The following is a 25,221-nucleotide window of genomic DNA, read 5'->3' as shown; positions in this document are numbered from 1 at the left end:
TGCTGAGAATATCATGGATAGATAGAATGACAAATGAGATATTAGCAAGAATTGGAACACAGAGACCCCTGGTAAGAGAAATACATAAGGAAGAGACAAGTGAATTTTGTTGGACATATAATAAGAAGTGAGAAGATAGAGCATTTGTGCCTCACTGGGAGGATAGAGGGGAGGAGAGTGAGAGGTAGACAAGAGTAAAATACATGGACAGCTTGATGGCGACTTGGATGGAGATTATACTGTAAATCAACTAACAAGCGGCTAGCGATCGAGAGAGGTGGAGGCAAATGACTGCCAAAATCCAAGACACGCCATTTCGATAGATAGATAGGTTCCCGTTATAATTCAGGAACTGATTCATGGAAACCACACACTTCACAGGATGAATATTTGTATGGTTAAAGAAAATCACAGTGATGCTTCTCCCTTGGTTGTGGGGATATAGTTGTAAAATTAAGATAAAACAACTTGAATATTATCATTTTTTGGTGATAGGTAAGCTGCTGCTTTCTAGAAACATACGTATACAGTGTCATTTCAGCTTAACAGACTGCTTGCATGCAGGTCTGTTCCTTCCAGTAACATGATATAACCTACATAATAGGGTACCCCAGAGCTAGTTCTTATATGTTGCAGTCTAGTGCAATTTCTTATAAAGTATCTAATATCCCTATCCTAATTGGTTATTTTGCAGTTATTAAATTTAAAGTATTGATTTATTTATCAGTTTAATTCAGATATGCATATCTGCATAATGAATTGCATCTGACAATTTGTGTATGTAGCTGTACCCTTGCATGCATACAAGATGCGTAAAGTAATGTTCATACAGCATAGATAAAACCTAAATGTTTATTTTTAAACATAAATAATTACCCAGAATTTTCATAAGAAATTGAGAGAGAGAGAGAGAGAGAGAGAGAGAGAGAGAGAGAGAGAGAGAGAGAGAGAGAGAGAGAGAGAGAGAGAGAGAAATGCAAGCAAAGACATTGTAAATGTGCAGTATACTATATCCTAATACGATGAGTACATGAGTATATACCCTGTACACATGCACAGTACTAAATTATTGAACTGCATTAAGTACTGTAAAGTACATTGCTGTTATTCAGTAATGTAAATAAAGATAATCTGGGAGAGAGAATAAGAAGGTTGAGCCCACATTAACTGTGAATTGTTTCCACTGGCATAGCCACAATTAAAAAGAAAACATTAGTCAGCATGAGGATGTTTGTTTGTTTACCCTTCCATCCTCACAGGCACAAACAAGAAAACTTCTGTTTACTGTCTGATAACCTTACTCTGTTTACTAATTTTTATCGGACTATAGTGAGTGCATTAAGAATTGAATTCTGCCAAATCGAGGTCCACTAAGTTTTGGCGCCACTTTACCAAATTTGATGGTTTAGGAGGAAGGATTGGAAGTTTGCTTATGCCCTTTTGGATTATTTTTATTGCAGTGCTCTTGAGTTGTTCTTTTTATTTTATTTAGCCTAACATTTGCCAGGTTGTGAAATTTTAGATTCAAGTTAGTAATTCTGTGATACAAGACAGTACAAAAGCATTGTGGAGGTAACCACTTCTTAGCTCAAGGTTTACTATACGTATTTAATAAGCCTTCATGCTGTTTTCAACAGAAATGAAGTTTATCAGTGTGGAAAACACAAAAAAATTATAAAATTTATTATGCCAAAATTCCACTGCAATGTCCTGTCAAAAGTACATTTTTAAGAGTTCCTAACAGGATAATAATCATAAATTTTTATTTCTTTTAAACAAGGTCGGTGAAATCTTCTTGGCTGCAGGTACAGCTTTCAACAAACTAGCTGAGTTAACAATGCAACTTCATCCAACAGCAGAGCAGTCACCTGCAGGGTAAGTATATATAATAATCAGTTAGCAATATACAGTATAAAACTGCAAATTTCATATATGTAGTTTACCAAGTAATTACATAGCTAATGTTTCTAACTAGCTTGGCAACTTCTTTTTTTTTTTACCGTTAGCTTTTCTGTTTATGCCTAGGTGACAGTCCCGCCCACTATTGGGAAATGCGGGATTTACTTAGCTCTTTATCGTCATGGTGAAAAAATAAGTGATCGGTACCATGGATCCGCATCTTATGTTACCTTCTACTTGGAAGCCTTATCAAGAGCCAGCACAGCAATTGTGATTTATTGCATTTATAAACAGCATACACGGACAGTATGGGTTGTGAGGTACGTCATCATTTTTAAAGGTCATTTAAATTTTATGATTTATAATCCATAGTTCATTTAATAATGAAAGTCCCTTGCTTTGCTTTTTAGCCCCCACAAATAAATATACCCTTGGATAATATTTATATCATTTACAATTTTTATGGGATTGCCATATTATAATTTCCCAGTCATAGTTAAAAGATTCATTTTATCTTCAGTTACTTTGTGCTGGTTAGATAATTTAAGTGTTGTATCATATTTTGTTATCTTCTCATTTGACACTTTTATGTTAATTAGTCGTTTATTTACATTCGTTGTGTTTTACTACTTAGGTGGTTATTCGTTCGGCCTTACTGTAAATTTGGCTTGTTGTATACAAGTAATATACTTAATACGCAAAGTGGACCATTGCCTTTAGGTAATTATTATTTGATAGTGTTAAGTGAAATCCATTATTGATGCAATACATATATTTGAATGGCATTCCTGTGTTTAAATAATTTATCAGTGATTTCGATAGTTTAAATTACCATTTGAAGTGTAACTGAGATTTGGTATTTTATATTTATCTAGGGGTTCTTGAGAATGGTAATTGGAAGTTGGAGATGCTTGACCATCGCTTTGACCTTCATTTAAGGTGATCATCCTCGACAGCAGCAACAACAGCATTGGTTTTAATTTGAGCAGCAATACATGAAACCATTTTATTATATCTTATTCAAGTTCATAATTTTATGAAGGTTTCATAAATTTATTACGTAATTGGAAAATTAATACAAAGAGTAATTTTCTTATTTTAATGAAACCTTCATAAAATTATGAACTTGAATAAGATATAATAAAATGGTTTCATGTATAGCTGCTCAAATTAAACCCAATGCTGTTGTTGCTGCTGTCGAAGATGATCGCCTTAAATGGAGGTCAAAGCGATGGTCAAGCATCTCCAACTTCCAATTACCATTCTCAAGAACCCCTAGATAAATATTAAAATACCAAATATCAGTTACACTTCAAATGGTAATTTAAACTATCGAAATCACTGATAAATTATTTAAACACAGGAATGCCATTCAAATATATGTATTGCATCAATAATGGATTTCACTTAACACTATCAAATAATAATTACCTAAAGGCAATGGTCCACTTTGCGTATTAAGTATACAGGCGGTCCCCGGCTTACGACGGTTCCGGCTTACGACGGTTCCGGCTTACGACGTTCCGAGGTTACGACGCTTTTTCTTAAATATTCAATGGAAAATCCGTCCTGGGTTACGACGCTTGTTCCGAGGTTACGACGCTGACGCTTCCGACGCTCCGAGTTAACGACGCTTTTAAAAAACGCATGCTATGATAAAAATCCTTTATAGTTTAGCACAGTATATAATAAAAATATGTTTTTGGTTACATTACAACAAAAATTTTGAGGTTATGATGATTTTCGACACTTTTTTTTTTTTCGTATTTTTTGAATTTTTTTAGTGACGCTGCATATGCGGAACTAGTTTGCGGGCGAATGAATACACTAGCTTGGGATGCGCAGTTTAAAACAGTCCAAAAGCGCAAATAATGAAAAAATCATTGCTTGTTTCCAGTACATAATTAAAAAAACTAAGTTTCTGGTTAGATTACAACGCAAATTCCAAGGTTACGACGTTTTGTTATGCTTTTTAACGATACCTCATATGCAGAACTAGTTTTTGAGCGGAGGTGCATAAATTAATTAACGCTATTAAACTGTATGGTAAATTGACCGAACAACGACCTCGGACGGTCGAGGACGCTAAGCGTAACAATACGAAAGGACGCCACTTCAATCGCGTCTCTGCCTGAAGTTCAGTCGGTTGTGTGCTAAGACGTTGCTGAAATTCCTTGCCATTTTCGCAAATTTACAATGGCTCCTAAACGCCAAAGTACTTCCTCCGATGATAGTTCATCCAAGAAGAGGAAGGTCATCACGATGGAGGTAAAATATGCCTTAGTTTAAGGCATATTTCCAAGTGTCGTTCCGGCTTACGACGATTTTCGGCTTACGACGCGCCTCAAGAACGGAACCCCCGTCGTAACCCGGGGACTGCCTGTATTACTTGTACACAACAAGCCAAATTTACAGTAAGGCCGAACGAATAACCACCTAAGTAGTAAAACACAACGAATGTAAATAAACGACTAATTAACATAAAAGTGTCAAATGAGAAGATAACAAAATATGATACAACACTTAAATTATCTAACCAGCACAAAGTAACTGAAGATAAAATGAATCTTTTAACTATGACTGGGAAATTATAATATGGCAATCCCATAAAAATTGTAAATGATATAAATATTATCCAAGGGTATATTTATTTGTGGGGGCTAAAAAGCAAAGCAAGGGACTTTCATTATTGAATGAACTATGGATTATAAATCATAAAATTTAAATGACCTTTAAAAATGATGACGTACCTCACAACCCATACTGTCCGTGTATGCTGTTTATAAATGCAATAAATCACAATTGCTGTGCTGGCTCTTGATAAGGCTTCCAAGCAGAAGGTAACGTAAGATGCGAATCCATGGTACCGATCACTTATTTTTTCACCATGACGATAAAGAGGTAAGTAAATCCAATGTTATTTTCCGTTTGCTATTTTGTATTTGGTGAGGTACAGTTGCTTAGTTCTGGTTGCGCTCAGGCTATAGGCAGTTTATTATTATAAATTTGGGTTAGCTTTTAACAGATTATTTAGAATTATGTCAGGTTCTAGTGGTATGTACTAGTATTAGCTAATGCAGTGGGATAGGCTGCAAGGCTAGGCTAACCAAGACTTGTTATGATTCTCATACAATGTACAAAATGTAGGAGGAAAGATTGTAGTATGGATAATACCTGTAATGAATGTCCAACATGGTAGTGTAGCAAACAGTGGAAGGTTCTCAAGTCTCATTTAGACAAGCTGGAAAGAGATGGGAAGAGGAATGCGGCTTCTAGAGCCAAAAAACACTCTCTTAGTTTAGAGGCCAAGCTACACCGAAACCTAGTTTAGAGGTTAGCCCTGTTACTCTTCCTTGGACTTTTACGTATTCCTATTTTTCCTCCTAATACCGACTCTCTTACTGAACATCTTTTTACGCCTGTGCCTGGCTGGCTCCCTTGCTTCCGATCCTAATGCCATCGTCAGTCTCGAATCTAGATTTGATAAGAAAATGAATCTAGTTGTAAGTTCCACTGCAGAGTTGGGAGCTTCCATTAAAGTGTGTATAGAAAAAGTATTTTCTGGAAAGCAAAGTGACATTGCAGTGGAAGTGGAGGAGGTGGCTATTTGTCCCGTCGTTTCTTCTAGATTGAGGAGTTCAAGTGGAGGAGGTGGCTATTCGTTCCGTTGATTCTTCTAGGCTGAGGTCACTGTCCTGCTCCCCTAAACCTGGGAGAAACTATTCCAAAAGACCAAGGGAGGCCAATGGGGTTTGCCCACTGGTAGTCGCCCTCTTTGTTGCACCTGTTTTACAGTCCTAGGTGTTGGCAGGCAGCCATTGGAAATGTTTGTCCAGGAATATTCATAAATTGTCCTCAAGGTCTTCAGACGATTATGGCTTGGACAGACAGAAAGTGCTGCAGATGTTACCTGGACTCTTCCTGACCTCTTAAGTGCCCTTCTGGAAACCCTGGTCAAAGCCCTTATCTGCTGGAGAGCCCAGCACCTGTTAAGAGGTACAAGCATTCTCTTTATAGTCCCAGACCTTGTTGCAGTTACTCTATAGACCCTTATTACAGTTACTTTGTTACCCATATGTTTCTGCTTCTGTCCATCAGCGCTCACTTATCTCCTTTGGACAGCTCGGAGACCTTCTCACCTGAATGCTCAATTCATGAACCTGTGTCCTCTCCTAGCTCAAAAGCACCCAATGCCCACTCATAAATGTTCGATTTCTGCTTCTAAGTGTTTGGCGCCCCATCCTGAGCGCCTGGCACCAGCTCCTGAGGACCCTGTGCCCACTCCCAGGCGCCCATCATCTTTTTCGTCTTCTCAGAGGCTGCAGTCTCCTTCGCCTCCTCAAGTTAGACCTCCAATGTCAAGAACCTGTGGCTCCTTTGGCAAATGGTTCCTTATTGTGGTGCTTGCTTCAATGTTTTAATGAGGAACTAACCAGATGACAGGGCAAGGCTCCCAGAGATGGTATTTTCATCCTCCTTTAAGAAATCCTTAAAGGAGGTGGGAAACTGGCTTTCCTTCCTCTCATTTAGTTTGCAGGGGGTACTTGTCATATGTGACTGGTGAAGCTCCTTCTTTAGGAGTTGCTGCCTCTTCCCAAGAGGACTAATCTGGTTCAATCAATTCGTCTTATCATTATGCATTCATGTTAGCAAAAATAATTTTCTGCAGAACTAGATAATTTAGTAAAAGACATCTTTCAGGTCTTTGAAGTTCTCAGTTTCCTGGATTGGATGGTGTGTGCACTGGCCAACAAAATCAAGGACCACCAGGATCTTGCTGTAGATATCACAGTGAAGGAAGTTTCTTCAGAACTACGAAAGAAAAGTATGCAAGACTTGCTGGTCCATTGAGTGGACCCTGGATCCCCTAGTTTGTCTAGATCTATGGAAGCTTTGGGGTAAGCCAGTGATAGACCTTTTTGCCATTTCCAAGAACCATTGCCGTCCTCTGTTTCACTCTCCAGTCCCAGATCCTCTAGCATGACCACAGATGCCAGACTACGAGAACCTAGGCCTTTACGCCTTTCCACCCTTTAGTTGATCAGTGAGGTTTTGAACAAGTTACAGATGCACCACTACACAACCATGAGGGTATAGATGCACCACAATGCAACCATGAGGGTACAGATGCACCACAACACAACCTTCTTTGGCTACTAGTAGACTACCCAAGGATTCTTCCCCAAAACTGTCTTTACTCAGATAACCCTCTTTAGAAGACACCACCAAGGGTTGTTTTGCTCTTTCCCTGACAGGCTTCAGACTTTCTGTAAGCTAGTCAGAGTGAAGGGTTTTTTAAGGGGAGCTGCAGAGGCTATTGCACAGCGCAGACAAAAATGTTCTAGCCTCCTCTGCCAGGCCAAGTGGTCAGTTTTTTGTTGGGGGAGTCACAACCACAATGTCTCTTTTCTGAGATCTCTGTGACACAAATTGCAGATTCCTTCTTTACCTGAGGAACACTAGGAATTTGTCTCTCTCTAGTATTAAAGGTTATTGACCTATGCTTTGCTCAGTATTTAAGCATAGAGGTCTGGATCTATAGTCAAACTCTAATATTAAGGATCTGATCAAGTTTTCCAATATGGCAAAACAGAGAAAGGACAACACTGGTTTCCTGGAACCTGGATGTGGTCCTTAAATGGCTGATGGGCCCATCTTTTGAGCCTCTTCATTCTACTTATTTTAGGAATCTGACATGCAAAACTCTCTACCTCTTTGCTTTAGCTACAGCTAAATGCATCAGTGAGATAAAAGCCATTGATAAATGGGTAGGCAGCTTGCTCCTTTACCCTAGGTTTTTTGGTCAAGAACAAAAACCCATCCAAGCCCTGGCCTCATTCATTTAGTATTAAGAACATAATTGATATTCTTGTCCATGAGGAAGAAGAGAGAGTACTAAGTCCAGTCAGAGCTCTGAGAAACTATTTGAATAGGACAGAAAAGATCAGAGGTCCACTTACTAACCTTTGGTGTTAGGGAAGGAACCCATCTTGTTCTCTGTCAGAGAACGCTTTGATTAGAGAAGCATGTTCCTACATCCAGGAGGACCTCCATTATTCAGTCGACCCACTAGAAGTACAGGTCTATTTTTGCTTCACTACCTGAAGGAAGTCAAAATAGTGTTCGATGATTGCAGTACCTTGTGGCCGTTATTGGTGGCTCACATTGTATTAGGTAGGAAGCACTCTTTTTCTCCTGACCTTTTTGCCCTGGTTTTGAGTTTTGGAGAACTGGGGAGTACAAGGTACCTGGAGTATCCACCAGTCTTAGTGGATAGGTGATGGTGTTTTACTAGTGTTTCCAGAACAGGTGACAGTATTGTCTTGGATTTTTTACTTTGGTACTGTGCCCAGGTAAGGGCACCTTATTGTATGCTTTGCTAGCCAGCAGGCATATCCTCTAGTGCAAAGCTCCCACTCAAGTAGAGGTGCCCCGTGGCTCAACCGCCACACTACTGCGGGTTAAGAGAGCACCAACCAGAGTACTTTTCTTACCAGGTAAGGAAACATCAAGCATTGTATATATTTAAAGGTAGATTTTTCTATTTCAAATTCATTACCACGCTTTAATGTTTTGGAGTAGAATACAGTGGTCCCCCTGAATTCGTGAGGGATACGTACCAACCCCCCCCCCCCCTCCCCCCCCACCCACACAAAATAGTTGGAACCCATGTAGAAATGCTTAAAATGGCTTATTTTATTTGTTAAAATGCAAGAAAACCCCACTAAAAATGTTTATACCTGGTTTTTTTTAATAGTTTTCTCATAAAAAGTGCATTTTATAATGAAATTGATAAAATAAAAAAAAACAGGAATTTGTGGAAATTTCTCATAGAAGAACACCATAAATAGGTGAATTTCCCACGAATAATGGGGGGATATGTTCCTGAGAGAAATCCGCAACTTTGCCAAATAATAAACCTTGCCTGATGTTGTAAGGAAAGGCACATCAGGCAACCGACTCCTTAGTGTAGGGATAACAGTGGGAAGAAGAAGAAGGAGACTTTATATATAATTACTTGGTAAATTATTATATGAAAATGACACTTTCATGGTAAATTTTTCTCATATTAGCATACAAAATAATTATAGAAACAGATCTCACCCTCCTCCCATCTTATGAATATGAGGGCACAAAAAAGTAGAGTATACCTGTCAGGTTGTTTTCCATGTTCCCCGATGAAGTAACAAGATGCCATATAGTACTGTTGCCTAGTTCCTGCAGGTTCTTCTGGTCACAGCATACTTGTCACATTCTTCAGTTTTCTGGGCACCAGCTTGAAGAGCCTCAATATACTGGGTTAGATTTCAGGATTAAACTGGCCCAAGAGTCCCCTAAGATTTTCGGTATGATCCTAAATGGTTGTTTTGGTAAAATATGGTCTGTTACTGTGTATTAAGCCATGAAAACCAGATTGGAAAAGTAATTTATTTTCTCTCAAAAAAAAAAAATATAAAAGGACCTATTTTAAAACAAGGAGAGTGTTATTGTACAAGTGAAATCCTTCTGTAAAAAATACTTCTTTATTAAACAATTGAAACAAAACTCAATAAGGTTCAATAAGTAACAAAGAACACTGGTGCACAATATTGAATTAACCATTACTTGCGCAAGAATGCTTATCTAGAACATTTAAAATGAAATGACTCAGTTTTATGACATATCAAGTTAAAGGACTCAGGTTTAGGACATCAAGTTAAATGACTCAGGTTTATGACATATCAAGTTAGACACAAAATATTCGGTGTCCAAGTTTCAAAGTTCCAGCTCTTGAATAAGAAGCTCACCTGAATGGTAAGCTTCTACACCTGTGGGGAAGAACCAATTGACAGTTAGCAGTGGAATGAAATACTGACACACCTCACGTACAACAAAACCAAATTTTTTAAACAGAAAATTAACAAAATAAAAATTCAGATAACCTTTGAGTCTCACTTTCAACTCACTACACCAATAGTGGCCGGGACTGTCATGTAGGTACGAATGTACCGGTGTGTTAGCACTAAAATTTTTTTTTTTTAAGTTGCCACGGAAGAATCATTAGCTATGTAATTACATGGTAAGTCTATATGAAACTTAATTTTATTAAGAAAAAGTTATTTCACCCCTACTTATCACAAAATTTTCTGAACAACTTAAATCTGTAAATACCTACTAAGGTTTAACACAATCAATTAAAGGCACTCAACAACTCTTAATAATCAAATTTGGTCTATTCATAGACCAAATTTTACAAGTTCTTATGATGGTGGGATATTAAGTCCATTTATTTACTTTGAGGCTTTACAGTTCGTTTTAAAAGCTTATTAAGACTTAAAAGAATAGATATTTAAAGAAATTATAAATATAAAAAACACTTACAGTAGCTATACAAAATCTTCCAAATCCTTTTCTCTCTCCCTTTTTGGTACTTAACAGCTAGTGTTCACATGGGTTGGGTTAAAAAACCTTTAAATGGCTGCAACCTGAACAGTATATGGCATTGGCCCTGGATTCATATTTGTAACCTGTTTAATCCCCTAAAAGGAAAACCAGCCATAATTGTAGTTGCATTGGTTATGCATTTTGAAATTACCTACAGTAATCACTGAAATACATTGAAATATTGTAGACTACCATAAGCTGTTCTTGGAAGTAGTGTAAGTGTAGTCAGAAAAGTTAATAGATTTTCTTTTCTTCAGCACCAAATGGACTGATGAAGAGATAGAAATGCTGCGTTCGTCTGTGAGAAGATTTGGTGATGACCTTAATGTTATCAGCCAAAGGATAAAATCTCGTACTGTGTAAGTTCATAGTTGTCAAAAATCATTCTTAATAATTAAATTGTAGGCATACTTACTTTGTAATTACACTACATATTGGAAGCCATCTTTCATACATGATGAAGAGATTTTTGGTATTATATGTTTAGTCATTGCTCTTCACTTTACCTATACCTCTCTGTAATGGAGATTATTCTCACAGACGTATGCAATAATTTGTTTTGGTTTGCATAGAATTTCAATCAGGAATATGTTTTTCATGTAAACTTGGGCAAGTTTATATACTTCATAATTCATCCATTTGTTTTTGGTTGTATAGGATTTTCAATCAGAGCAATATGTTTCCATGTAACTTTGGGTAAATTTATACTTCATAATTCATCCATTGATAATAGTACTTCTATTTACCTTATGGTGACTTTGAAAAACTTATACGTAAACATTTGTTCATGAAACTTACCTGTCAGATATATATATAGCTGTATTTCTGACGTCCGACAGAATTTCAAAACTCGCGGCACACGTAGTGGGCGGCCAGGTGGTAGTACCCATTCCCACCGCTGGGAGGCGGATATCAGGAACCATTCCCATTTTCTGTCCATATTTTTTCTGTCGCTGGTGCTGGAAACAACTGTTTACAGTACCTCCATCTAGGATTTTTTATTTATCTCGCTTTAAATTATCTGGATTGACTTTTGGTATCGACTTCTGGATTGTTGGATTGGCATGCGTAATAGTGGATTGGTTTTTGATTTTGGATTGGCTTTTCTGTGTACATGATGTCGGGATCAAGTACTGGAAGTTTCAGAGTGTGTGTGAGGAGTGAATGTAAGGTGAGGCTTCTTAAACCTTCAGTTGATCCTTACACAGTTTGTATGGAATGTAGGGGGCATATTTGCTTGGTTGATGATCGGTGCAATGAATGCAAGGATTTGTCTGATGATAAATGGAAGATGTATGAGACCTATCGACGTAAATTGGAGCGCGATAGAGTCAGGAGGTCTTCCTCCAAGAGCAGTTCTACGAAAGGTAAGGAATGTAACATTTCTCCTCCTCTAACACCGGTAGATTTTGCTCAACCTAATCCTGTTTTGTTGCCTTCGGGCCCCAGTGCTGTGTCTGGAGAAGGTAACACCCTTTCTCTGATTCTTGAGTCTATTCGCGCTCTTGAATCGAAAGTGTTGGCCTTAGAAACTGGCCCTGTGAAAGTTTGTGATAGTGCCCCTAGTGTTGTGGAGGGGGCATCAGATCGGCCCCATAATGCCTCTAGGCCTAGACCTCTATCGGACTCCCAGGACTCAGGGAGTGGGTATGTCGAAAGCCGCAAGAGGGTTACGGGGGCTCCCCACCGATCTGGCGTCCCTTCGGCAGGCCTTGTTGCTAAGTCCCAGGCTGCCAAGGAGCGCGCACGAGCGCGTGTCCTGAAGGATTGCTTTTCGTCCTCCGAAGCGTCCTCCCGCACGCAAGGGTGGAGCGCTCGGAGAGACTCGCGTCGTTGAAAAGGACTTTTCGTTTTGAGGACGCTTCACGTCCTATGTCACCACTTTCGTCAGAGGACGCGTATGACGCTTTTCCTCCTCAGAAGAGAGGTAGAGTTTCTACCGACGAGGACGTTGGTTTCCGCGCACAGGCGTGTTCACCTGAGAGGCAGGAGCTGTACCTGCTAGAAGGAAGGAGGCGTCCCCTCGCCCCTCGCCTTCTCGCAGGGTCAGTCCTGCCCCTTCTTCTGCTCCTTCGTCACCTACGAAGGATATCCTTGTGTCCCTTCAGGACCAGATTACGTCTCTTATGGCTCAGAGGACTCGCCCAGCAGCAGTCGAGCCTAAGCGTAGAAAGGACGTTTAGGCTGCCCGTCAACGAGGACGAAGCAGTCTCATTCTCTCTCGTCTCGTTCGTCTCTCTCTCCACCTCCGGATCGTCACCGTTCTCGTTCTCCGAGTAGATCTTTCGCTCTCGCTGTAGAGGACGCTCGCCTGGACGCTCGCGTTCGAAGCAGGGACGCTTTTGCGCTCTCAGCAGGGCGCTTTTGAGGACGTCGGCAGGACGCTCGGCGTTCGAAGCAGGACGCTTTGCGTTCTCGCAAGGACGCTTTTGAGGACGCTCGCAGGACGCTCGCCGTTCGAAAGCAGGACGCTTTTCGAACGAGGCAGGACGCTTTTGAGGACGCTCAGCAGGACGCTTGCTTGGCTAAGCAGGACGCTTTTGGCGCCTCTCGTCAGGAAGCTCGCGCTTCCTCTCGTAGGGATGTGTCTGCTAAGACAGTTTCCCGTTGCTTCAAAGGACGCGCTACGTTCGCAGGATGTCCGTCCTTCTAAGGATCGTCGTAAGGGCGATTCCGTACTGAAGCGGGTACTTCCAATCAACGGAAGTCTTTGTTCAGGCCTGAGACTGCTGGACGTATGCACTCTCCGGATGGACGTTCTCCAGTTCCTCTTAGGGAGGAAGGGGAACTTAGTAGTCCAGGGAGTTCAGTCGAAGAAGAACCTCCTGTAGCTTCAGCTGTCTCGGACTATAAGGTTCTTGTCAGGCTGTTACGTTCATCCTTCAGGGATAAGTTCCAGCCGGCAGCCCCTAGGTCTCCTCCCTCTCAACTTTCGTCTTCCAAGTCCGTTAAGACCCCTGAGTTCGTCGAAATGAAGACGTCGCTTTCGACCAAGAGGGCTTTCAAGAAGCTTCAAGATTTCATGTCTCGAAGGAAGGACCAGGGCAAGACCACTTTTGCCCTTCCTCCCTCTAGACTCTCCGGAAAGGAGGAATTTGGTATGAAACCAAGGAGGACGTGGGAGTAAAGGTTCCTTCGTCCGCTCTTGGGGACTTCTCCAGTTTAGTGGACGCTCAGAGGAGGTCCCTCTTATCGTCTGCTAAGGTGTCCTGGACTCCTGTGGAGACGGACCACCACTTGAAGGGACTGCTTCGCACTTTGAATGTCTTTAATTTCTTAGACTGGTGCTTGGGAGTTTTAGATCTTCAGTCTAGAAGTCCTGATTCTCTCAGTCTGGGGGAGCTGTCCAGCTTGTTGTCATGTATGGACAAGGCCGTCAGGGATGGTTCGGAGGAGCTAGTTTCTCATTTTGGAACGGCTTCCTAAAGAAAAGAGCTCTTTTATGCAATTTTACCGCGAATTCGGTCTTGGCTTTTCTCCCGCTCAGAAAGCGGAATTGCTCTTTGCGCCTCTTTTGGACCATCTCTTCCCCCAGACTATGGTAAAGGATCTGGCAACGAGTTTGCAGGAGAAGGCGACCCAGGACCTCTTGGTACAGTCTTCAAGACGCCCAGCAGTTCCTTCCACATCTTCATTCAGTAAAACCCCCGAAGAAGAAAAGGTGGTCAAACCCTTTCGCGGGGCACCCCCTCGAGAGCAGCTCCTCGGGGAGAGGTTTTTAGGTTTTTTCGAGAGGAAGAGCTTCATTTAAAACCAAATCCACCAAATGAAGATCTTGTCCTTCAGACGCCAGTCGGGGCCAGGCCTGAAGTTCTTTGCGGAGGCATGGAGGCAGAGAGGGGCGGATCCTTGGACTCTAAGATCTAGAGCAGGGGTACAAGATCCCCTTTTTACATCCTCCTCCTTTAACATCAACTCCCAGAGACCTCTCTCCGTCTTATCAGGGAGAGAAGAAAGTATCCTTTTCGATCTGTTAGACCAGATGGTCGAAAAAAAAAAAAGAGCGGTGGAACAAGTCTTGGACCTGGGGTCACCGGGCTTCTACAACAGGATTTTCCTGGTGCCGAAGCAGTCGTCGGGGTTGGCGCCCAGTCCTGGATGTGAGCAGGCTCAATCTTTTTGTGGAAAAGATCAAGTTCAAAATGGAGACGCCTCAGTCGGTGCTAGGAGCCTTGAGACCTGGCGACTGATGGTGTTTCTGGACCTGCAGGACGCGTACTTTCACGTCCCCGTCCACCCTCTTTCAAGGAAGTACCTGAGATTCGTCTTAGACAACAGGGTTTGGCAATTCAGAGCCCTTTGTTTCGGTCTCAGCACGGCCCCGATGGTTTTCACAATGATAATGAGGAATGTAGCGAAGTGGCTCCATTCGTCAGGGATCAGGATATCCCTCTACCTCGACGATTGGCTGATCAGAGCATCGTCGAGGCGGAAATGTCTGAAGGACCTTCAGTTAACGTTAGCCCTAGCAAAGTCTCTGGGTCTTTTGGTCAACTCCGAAAAGTCGCATCTGACCCCGACACAGTCCATCGTGTATCTGGGGATTCAGATGGATTCAGTGGCTTTTCGGGCGTTTTCATACCCCAGGAACGTCAGCGGCTGGGTTTAGAGAAAGTCGCAGCCTTCCTAGAGAGAGAAGCTTGTTCGGCGAGGGAGTGGATGAGTCTGCGGGGCACCATTTCCTCGCTAGAAAAGTTTGTTCTCGCTGGGAAGACTGCAACCTCAGGCCTCTTCAATTTTTCCTTGCGGAAGAATGGAAGTCGAAGGAGACCTGAATGCGATCCTAAGGATCTCAAAACAAAGTAAAAGGCCACTTAAGATGGTGGCTCGACCCTCAGAAGTTGCGAGAGGGCTTCTCCCTAAATCTTCTGAGCCCCGACCTAGTGTTGTTCTCAGACGCTTCCATTTCCGGTTTGGGGAGCAACACTAGGGGGGGAGGAAGTGTCAGGCTCCTGGAGAGGGGAACAGGTAGCCTGGCACATCAATGTAAAGGAAACTGGCAGCGATATTCCTGTCGCTGCAGTTCTTCGAAGACAAACTGTCAAGCAAGGTCATTCAAGTCAACTCAGACAGTACCACAGCCCTTGCATATCTAAAGAATCAGGGAGGAACTCACTCCAGATCCCTTTTTCTCCTTGCGAGGGAAGTTCTGCTATGGGCAGACGCAAGGCACATCAAGATCCTGACGAGATCGTGGCAGGGGTTCAGAATGTCAGGGCGGACCTTCTCAGTCGACGAAATCAGATTCTGCCAACAGAATGGACCTTGCACCAGGAAGTCTGTCAACAATTATGGACATTGTGGGGAGTCCTCTAGTCGACCTGTTCGCTACATTCAAGGACGAAGAGGCTTCCTCTGTATTGCTCCCCGGTTCTGGATCCAGGGGCAATTGCAGTGGACGCGTTGCTCTGGAACTGGACAGACCTGGATCTTTACGCCTTTCCCCCATTCAAGATCATGGGGGAGGTCATGAGGAAGTTCGCAGCTTCAGAAGGGACAAAGTTGACTCTGATTGCCCCAATGTGGCCAGCAAGAGAGTGGTTCACAGAGGTCATGACATTCCTTGTGGACTTCCCAAGAACGTTGCCCTGGAGGAGAGATCTACTCAGACAGCCTCACTTCAAAAGGTTTCACCAAAACCTCTCCGCTCTGGCTCTGACTGCGTTCAGACTATCGAAAAGTTGGCCAGAGCGAGAGGCTTTTCAAAGGCAGCTGCGAGAGCAATCGCTAATGCTCGAAGAGCCTCTTCAAGAGCTGTCTACCAGTCTAAGTGGGCCTCCTTCAGGGCATGGGGGGGGATGCAAAAAGGAAGGAATTTCCTCTTCCACGACCTCTGTGAACCAGATAGCAGATTTCTTACTCTATCTAAGAAATGTGCAGAAATTGGCAGTTCCTACAATAAAGGTTATAGGAGTATGTTGTCTGCCGTTTTTCGCCACAGAGGACTGGACCTCTCTGACAATAAGGATCTACACGATCTCTTCTAAGGTCGTTCGAAAACCTCCAAGATTCCACAAGTCAAGACACCCATCATGGAATCTCGATGTGGTTTTGAAACATCTTATGCTAAGTCCCTTTGAGCCTCTCATGAAGCTTCTCTAAGGGACTTGACGAGGAAAGCGCTTTTCCTAGCTTCTCTGGCGACGGCGAAGAGAGTTAGTGAAATCCAAGCGTTCAGTAGCCTAGTGGGCTTCAAGGGGGACAACGCTGTCTGCTCGTTGAGCCCGTCTTTCTTGGCTAAGAACGAGAACCCGTCTAATCCTTGGCCGAAGAGCTTTGAAATCAAAAAGGAATGTCGAGTCTCGTGGGTCAAGAACCAGAGAGAGCCCTGTGCCCTGTCAGGGCTCTCAAGTTCTATGTTAATAGAACTAAAGAGATAAGAGGTCCCTCAGGTAATCTCTGGTGCTCGGTGAAGAGACCAGATTTGCCGTTGTCGAAGAATGCTGTTGCTTTCTTCTTGAGGGACATCATTAAAGAGGCTCATTCATCTTGCCAGAAGACTGATTTGAGCCTCTTTAAAGTGAAAGCTCACGAAGTCAGAGCCGTAGCTACTTCTCTTGCCTTCCAAAGGAATAGTCTATCAAAGATATACTTGATAGCACCTTTTGGAGGAGCAATTCCGTATTCGCCTCACATTACCTCCGGTATGTGAGAACGATTTTGTACGAGAACTGTAGTTCTTTGGGGCCTCACATTTCGGCAGACACAGTTTTGGGGCTGAAGGTAGCTCTCTCCCTATCCCTTAGCTTAGTTAGGTTAGTTTTTTATTGTGTTTTTGGTTGATGTGAGATCTTCTGTGGAAATCTCCCATTCCTTAGTTTTAATGTCAGGGGTTTTTTGGTTAGTTGGTCAGGTGGTGTGGTCGGTTGCTGTGACTGCCATATGTTTGGCTAGATGGTCTTGTCACATTGAGGTCACTTCCCCGTTGACAGAGCATCCAGAGTGCACCAGCACTACAGGTCTAAACCTGGCTGGCAACTCTGATAAAAGCAGAAGCAGGCTTAAGTGACAGTAATCACAGAGTCTACTTTGCTATCAGGTAAGGAACCAAGAAGTAAATCTTTTACTTAATTTAAGTTTCCTAAAAATCCTATTCTGTCTCTACCCACCATCCGAAGGTCGGATTCAGCTATATATATATCTGACAGGTAAGTTTCATGAACAAAATGTTATTGTTATAATACAATTAAGTTTGTTCAATACTTACCTGGCAGATATATATAATTAGAGTGCCCACCCTCCTCCCCTCAGGAGACAAGGGTCATGAATAAATATGAACAGAAAATGGGAATGGTTCCTGATATCCGCCTCCCAGCGGCGGGAATGGGTACTAACCACCTGGCCCGCCCACTACGTGTGCCGCGAGTTTGAAATTCTGTCGGACGTCAGAAACTCCAGCTATCATATATCTGCCAGGTAAGTATGAACAAACTTAATTGTATTATAACAATAACATTTTTCTAGACTCACTCCCCTCTTTAGAAAAGTATTTGAAGCTAATCATATTTATCTTTGTGGGCTGCTCAGAAGCAAGATCCTGTGTCAGCACATGGCTGAATTTACCTAGCACAAGCAACTACAAATTTTATGACTAATATTAAAGAGACATTACCACTAGCAATTCAGTTTTATTGTTTTGTTCATGAATCTTACCTGCCAGATATATATATAGGCTGTATTCTCCGAAGTCCGACAGAATTTCAAAACTCCCGGCACACGCAGTGGTCGCCAGGTGGTAGTACCCATTCCCGCCGCTGGGAGGTGCGGGCTGTAAGGAACCATTCCCATTTTCTGTCAGATATTTTCTGTCGCCGCGTGCAGATAATAAGTGTTTTCTGCACCTCCGTCATTGGATTTTGGAACTCTTTTGGTCACTTGAGTATCCCGATTGATTTTTGGTTATTTGATTAGGATCGGTGGTTAGGCATACGCTAATTGTGGATTGTTTTTATTTTGGCTTGATTTTTCCTTAAACTTACGATGTCTGGATCTAGTTCGACTAGGCCAGAGTATGTTGTGTGGAAGAATGCAAGGTTAGGCTACCGAAAACTTCGGTAGACCCTCATACAGTGTGCGCGAATTGTAGGAAACCATGTTTGTATGTTTGATGAGCGCTGCAACGAGTGTGAAAATATGTCTGATTCTGCGTGAAGGCTTATGAATCATAGGTACGTAAACTAGAACGTGATAGTGTAAGGAGGTCTTCCTCCAGGCGTGTAACACAGTTACCCGTACCAGTAGAAATTTATCCCTCCAAAGACCTGTGATGCCTTCGGGCCCTACAATAGTGTCTTTGGAGGGTAATACCCTATCTGTGATTCTTAAATCTCTGCGTAGCCTGGAATCATGTTTGCATTGGAAAGTTATAGTAGTGTAGTGAAGAATAGTGATAATGCCATGAGTGTTCATTCTATCGCGTAAGCGTATAATTTCTCATTGACAAAACACTACCGCGTGGATGGCTCTCCCTACTCGGTGAGGCAGAATGTAGTAGGGAGGTAGCTGTCCAAGTGTCTAAAATACTCTACGTTTGTTCATAAAACTTACCAGTCAGATATATGTATATATATATCTGCCGGGTAAAGGTGAACAAGCGATGTTGTATCATAGTAATATTACGTCATATTACTATCAAACTGTTGTATGGTTCAAGTTATATACTCATACCATAGTTACTCCTACGGAGGACAACCGAGAGTACGATTATTCTTATTACATTTAATCGGTTCTCCCTGCAACTATTCAGGGGTTGCCGGTTTCCCTATTTTTAAACATTTAAGGTATTGTTATGACAATACCAGTTAGCCCTTTTATATTTAGCAAATTCAGTTTCGCTTAAAATATACTAGTTTGATGAATTTTTGGTTTCTGCTCTATAATGATAGTAAACCTATTCATTCGTAGAATGGTGTAGGTGGCAACTCAGGCAGAGCAGTGCTCGAGAACGACGAACGTTCTCAGAGTCTGCTGTCACTAATGCGTAATGCCAGTGCTCAGTTCCATCTGATGTCTGCTATGCGCAGTAGGTTACGTCTCTCTCTCTCCTGCGGGATTGACGGACTAACCGTATTTCTACCCTACAATCACGGCCTTAGCCTCGGGTTGAGGGAATTCTAGCATACATGGCTAAACATCTTCACTTTGCGAGAATTTTTCATTAAAAAAAAAAAAAAAAAAAAAAAAAAAAAAAAATATATAATTGTGTATGTAGTATGTGTATATATATATATATGTGTATATGTGTGTATGTATGTATATATATTATGTATATATATATATATATATATGTATATATATATATGTATGTATATATATATATATATGTGGATGTATGGTTATATGTGTATAATGTATGAATGTATATATATATTATGTATTAGACCTTTTTCGGTTCTGTTTACCACATGGTAACAGAATTCTGTCCGAGTCTACGGCGGCATAACACACATGATTTCCCTCGAAACAAGAATGATGTGCCAAAGAGATGCAGTCAATTACTTCGCCGAGACGTCCCTTGCTCGATTATGAAGGGGACTCCTTTCCGCTGCCAAATACGACAGCGCCGAGCGCGACGCTCGGCAGGACTCTTGGATGGACGCACAAACGTAATGCTTCTTCAGACATTCGCCGAGAATCAGAGAATAGTAATGGATCTCAGGAAGGAGACTTTTAGGAAGAAACAAATGAACAATCTTCTACAGTGTCTTCAAATTACTCCTGTTTAAGTGAAACGCAGCCTTATTAGGGAAAGAAACATGCTCGGCGAGGGAATGAATGAATTGCAGGGGACCATTTCCTCGCTGGAGAAGTTTGTTTTCCCTGAATAGGACGAAAATTCACACCTCTCCAGTTTTTCCTGCAGAAAAACTGGAATAGCATAGATGATCTAGAAATGATTCTGAACATCTCTCATAGTCAAGATTCGTCTATAGGTGATGTCATGGCTCATAATCTCATAGAATTTGAATCTTGAAAGATTACTTTAGTCTTCAGAGACGTCCTCCCCGCGCAGGAGTTGGAAACTCTCGGAGGGTCTCGTTTCCCTCTGAGGAGAACGAAGACGATATAGGTCGCACAGGCGGCCGTCGTCTTTGGTTCCTCGGAGGGGGACGCTTCTCGTCCGTTAGCTCCTTCTGCTTTGCAGTCGTCTCCTGGGCAATTGGAAGACTTTCTGCAGTAAAGAGAGCTGAGATGTATGATGTAGGGTCTCAGGGAGGGGGAGCTTCACGTCCTCTCTCTTTTCTACTGTGTTGCGATCTTCAACCGGAGAGGACGTCTTCCGATTGATGAGTATGCTTTTGAGCGCTTCGGTCGCTCCTAAGATATATCCTTGGCGGTCCATGTGAGAAGGAGGAGGGCTTCTCTCCGCCCATCGTCTTCTCAAAGATCAGCCTTTTGCCTGAGGAAGGAATGTTCTCCATCGAAAAGGATGATTGTGTCTTTGCAACAACAACTTGTTTTGTTGATTGCAGTGAGAAAGGCAAAGCCACATCGTGAGAGGAAGGATGATAGGCTGCCAATCAAGAGTACAGGCAGTCCCTTCTCCTTCTCCTCGTTCCGCTCTTTCGCCAGTTGCCTTGCTCTCTAGTTTTCATGCAGCTCTCCAGAGGGTTGTCTAGAGAGCACGGTTACCATCTTCCCGAACGTGTGTCAGTTGAGAAGAAGAAGAGGTCTTGGTTCGATGGCTTTGAGCCTCTTTTGAAGAATAGTTTCAGCCTGCGGCCCCTCAGTCTCCTCCTTCGCAATTGTTATCTTCGAAGGACGACTGGCTCATTCATGCTCCACTCAAACGCGGTGTCTGAAGGATTTTCAAACAACTTAATCGTTGGTGAAGTCCCTGGAACTACTGGGTGAATTTCGAAAAGTCACATCTGATCCCAACCCAATCCATCGTGTATCTGGGGATTCAGATGGATTCAGTGGCTTTTCGAGCTTTTTCCGTCCCAGGGACGTCAGCAGCAAGGCTTAGACAAAGTGTTAGCCTTCCTAAGGAAAGATTCGTGCTCGGTGAGGGAATGGATGAGTCTAACTGGGGGACCATTTCCTCGCTGGAGAAGTTTGTTTCCTTGGGGAGACTGCACTCAGACTGTTACATTTTTTTTCTCAAGTACAATTGAAAAAAAAAAAAAAACCAAGAATCTACACATGATCTTGGAAATTTCAGGAGAGGTAAAACATCACTTGAAATGTTGGCTAGATCCAGTGTAGCTGTCGGAGGCGTGTCTCTCAAGCTTCAGAGCCCCGACCATAGTGTTGTTCTCCGACGCGTCCACCACGGGATGGGAAGATCATTAGGGGGAAAGAAGTGGCAGGCACCTGGAGAGGGGAACAGGTGTCCTGGCACATAAACCTAAAGGAAATGGCAGCCATCTTTTTAGCTCTCCAGTTTTTCCAAGAAAAAGTCTCTCGTCGAATAGTCCAAGTCAACTCAGAAACACCACAGCTCTGGCGTACTTGAAGAAGTAGGGAGGAACACAGTCTCAGTCCCTTTTTGCTCTGGCAAAGGAGATCTTGCTGTGGCAAGGGCACTGGACGTCATGATCCTTACGAAGTTTGTAGCATGAGTAGAGAATGTCTGGGCAGATCTCCTCAGCAGACGAGGTCAACTTCTGCCAACCGAGTAGACTCTGCTTTGGAGGTATGCCAAGAGCTGTGGGGGTTATGGGGGACGTCCGCTCGTGGATATCTTTGCGAACGTCCAGAAACGAAGAGGCTTCCACTGTACTGCTCCCCAGTACTCGACCCAGCTGCAGTGACGATAGGACCACACTTCTTCTGGGACTGGACGGGGATGGACCTGTACGCCTTTCCCCGTCAAGACTCTAGGGGAAGTCATGAGAAAGTTTGCGGTGTCGGAAGGGACGAGAATGACTTTGTTCGCCCCCGTTCCTGTTCCTTGGCCTACGAGGGAGTGGTTCACAGAGGTCATGGCCCTTTGCAGTAGACTTCCCGAGGACGCTTCCAGTAAGGACAGATCTACTCAGACAGCCCCACTTCGAGAGGTACCACAGAAGCCTCTTCGCTCTGAGTCTGGACTGCATTCAGACTATCCAAAAAGTTGGCCAGAGCGAGAGGCTTCTATTACGTCAATGGCGAAAGCTATCGCCAGTGCAAGAAGAGCGTTTTCCAACGCAGTGTACAAATCGAAGTGGATAGTCTTCAGGAGTTGGTGCAAGAAGAACGGCATTTTCCTCCACCACGACCTGTGAGGCCAGATTGCTGACTTCCTTTTCTGAGAAGGGATCTAAAACTTGCAGTCTCTACAATCAAGGGTTATAAGAGTGTGCTTTTAGTTGTCTTTAGGCACAGAGGCCTGGACTTGGCGGACAACAGAGACCTTCACGATCTCTTGAGATCTTTCGAAACGATGAAGGTTCAACAACCCAAGTTGCCGTCTTGGAACTTGGATGTAGTTCTGAAGTTCCTCATGTCCAGTCCGTTTGAAACCTATGCATGAAGTGCGAGCTTTTATGAATTCTTCTTGGTTCCATAACAATATGTCATAAAGGACATATGAGCTGTCACTTACGGGGAGATGCAATTCTGTGTTGACCTCCCGTTACACGAAGGATGTCAATTCAACCTACAAGAGATCCTTTTCTCTTGGTTGTTCGTGTCTGCGGATACGTTGCTGGGATAGGGAGCCGACACTGATCCTTAACTAGTGAGTTAATTTTTAGTTTAACTCTTTTTAAAATTAAGCGCTAACCCTCGTGTTAGGATCAGGTGATCGGGATCGGTGTTGTGCTCCTTAATTATGCCAATAGGCATAGGTATATGGTCATATGAGTGGATTAGCACCCATTGACAAATGCCAGTTAGGCTTTGACCGAGTAAGTGGATAAGACCATCGGCAAACCCACAAGAACTCTTACCCATAGGTCACATCCTCGCTGAGGCTCTTGAGACGAAGCAGACTCCTAAGCAATAGCTAGGAAGTCAACCCTCCGTCGGAAAAGATAGGAACCAAGGTTTATAAGAGGTCCTTCTGATAACTTGTGGTGTGGTCAGGAAGCCAAGGTTACCAGTGTCAAAGAATGCTTTGGCTTTTTTCTTGAGGGGCACCATCAAGGAAGTGCATTCATCCTGTCAGACAGTGATATGAAAGTGTTGAAGGTGAATGCGCATGGACTGCAGGGCTATTTCTACGTCGGTAGCCTTCCAAAAGAACATGGCACTCAATGACATCTTGAATGCCACATTTTGGCGTAGTAATTCAGTGTTTGCCTCTCACTACCTTCGGGAGGTGAGGATTACATACGAGAACTGCTACTCTTTGGGCCCATATGTCGCAGCAGACAATATATTGGGGACAGAGAGTAGCACTCTTCCTATCTTTTAGAAAATAATATGTTAGTTTGGACTTTTTAATTTTATTTCTTTTTATTTTTTATTTTTATTATGTTTATGTAGGTGTTTAGTTTTTTTTGTGGTCTTGGGTAGGCCGCCTTAGGCGGCCTTCCCTCCATTAGCCTTGGTTTTACGAAGTTTAACCAGATAGGCTAGGTCAGGTGGTAATGTTTTTGCTTCGCCCTCATAGTAGGGTAAAATGTTTTTGTCACAGTGTGGTCACGCCCCCATTGACAAATCATCTGGAGCGCACCAGCTACATAGGTCACGTCCTTGCTGGCACCTCCAGTGAAGCATTAACAGCATTCGGTGTCTAAACAACACCTATATGATCTGTCACATTGTGGTCACGCTCCCCGTGACAGTTCATTAGAGCGCACCAGCTACACAGGTCACGTCCTTGCTGGCACCTCTAGGAATGCAGTACCGAAATTGGAGGTCTATTAATATAGGATCTAGTTGCATTGTGGTCACGCCCCGTTGACAGATCCTCTAGAACTCAACAGCTTCACAGGTCACTACCTAGCTGGAGTCTCTAGTAAAGCAGATGCAGACTTGGGTGACGGTACTCACGAAGTCAGCTATGCTAACAGTTAAGGAACCAAATATACAACTCATAATATATGAACATTGTTGTTTCCCAAAATCGAATCTGTCACCCCCTTCCTCCAAAGGTGGGATTCAGCTATATATATATCTGGCAGGTAAGATTCATGAACAAAATGATATTGTTATGATACAATAAAGTTTGTTCATACTTACCTGGCAGATATATATAATCAAAGTGCCCACCCACCTCCCCTCAGGAGACAGTGGCACTAGAAAAATCTGACAGAAAATGGGAATGGTTCCTTACGCCCGCCGCCTCCCAAGCGGCGGGAATGGGTACTACCACCTGGCCGACCACTGCGTGTGCCGGGAGTTTTGAAATTCTGTCGGACTTCGGAGAATACAGCTATATATATCTGCCAGGTAGTATGAACAAACTTTATTGTATCATAACAATATCATTTATCATCAGGACTCAGATTCGGACAGCATTAAAAAAGAAGGCCTTTGAAGATGCAGGAATTCCCCCTCAGACAGCTGCTGCATTGCAAGCTCAGCAGACTGCCACATCTACCCCTGGAAGCAGTGGTGGCTCCTCAAGTATGATAGGTGGACGGGATGTGACACTGAACATGCTTAATGCAACTGAATCAGAAGTGGATGTTGAAGGGATGAGTGGAGTTGGTATGGATTTTGAAGGGGCAATGAAGTTGTCACATCTTAGGAGTCAATTTAATATTGGACACTATATATATATATTTTGATAATAAAATAAATTTTTATCTTAACTTATTGTGTGATTACTGAGAGTAATTTAATGATAACCTTGAAACATGAAATTATCCTTTATTAGTAATAAGAAGGATAAATTTCAACTATTCTCTTTGCCTTTTATTGGTCTTTTGTTATTGTATATGAAAAACTTGTAGTAAACATGGTTTTTTGCTGTTGATCATGAACAACATACAGATGTAGATTTTAGTGTTGATTTTAATAGTA

General features: G+C 42.6%; 1 protein-coding gene across 1 annotated transcript in view; it reads left to right on the top strand.

Annotated features, from left to right (window-relative positions):
- The window catches only part of LOC135221283 (chromatin complexes subunit BAP18-like), a 49,020-nt gene extending 24,034 nt beyond the window's left edge, over positions 1–24,986 (top strand). Inside the window, exons 2-4 of the mRNA XM_064259095.1 lie at positions 1,781–1,875; positions 10,581–10,682; positions 24,695–24,986. Of these exons, the coding sequence (XP_064115165.1) occupies positions 1,781–1,875; positions 10,581–10,682; positions 24,695–24,986 (489 nt within the window). The remainder of the gene's footprint in view (positions 1–1,780; positions 1,876–10,580; positions 10,683–24,694) is intronic.
- The last annotated feature ends 235 nt before the right edge of the window (positions 24,987–25,221 follow it).

Source organism: Macrobrachium nipponense, chromosome 2 (genome assembly GCF_015104395.2).
Source record: "Macrobrachium nipponense isolate FS-2020 chromosome 2, ASM1510439v2, whole genome shotgun sequence".
NCBI lineage: Eukaryota > Metazoa > Arthropoda > Malacostraca > Decapoda > Palaemonidae > Macrobrachium > Macrobrachium nipponense.
The sequence above is the reverse complement of the archived record's forward strand: the minus strand, read 5'-3'. Positions and strand labels throughout refer to the sequence as shown.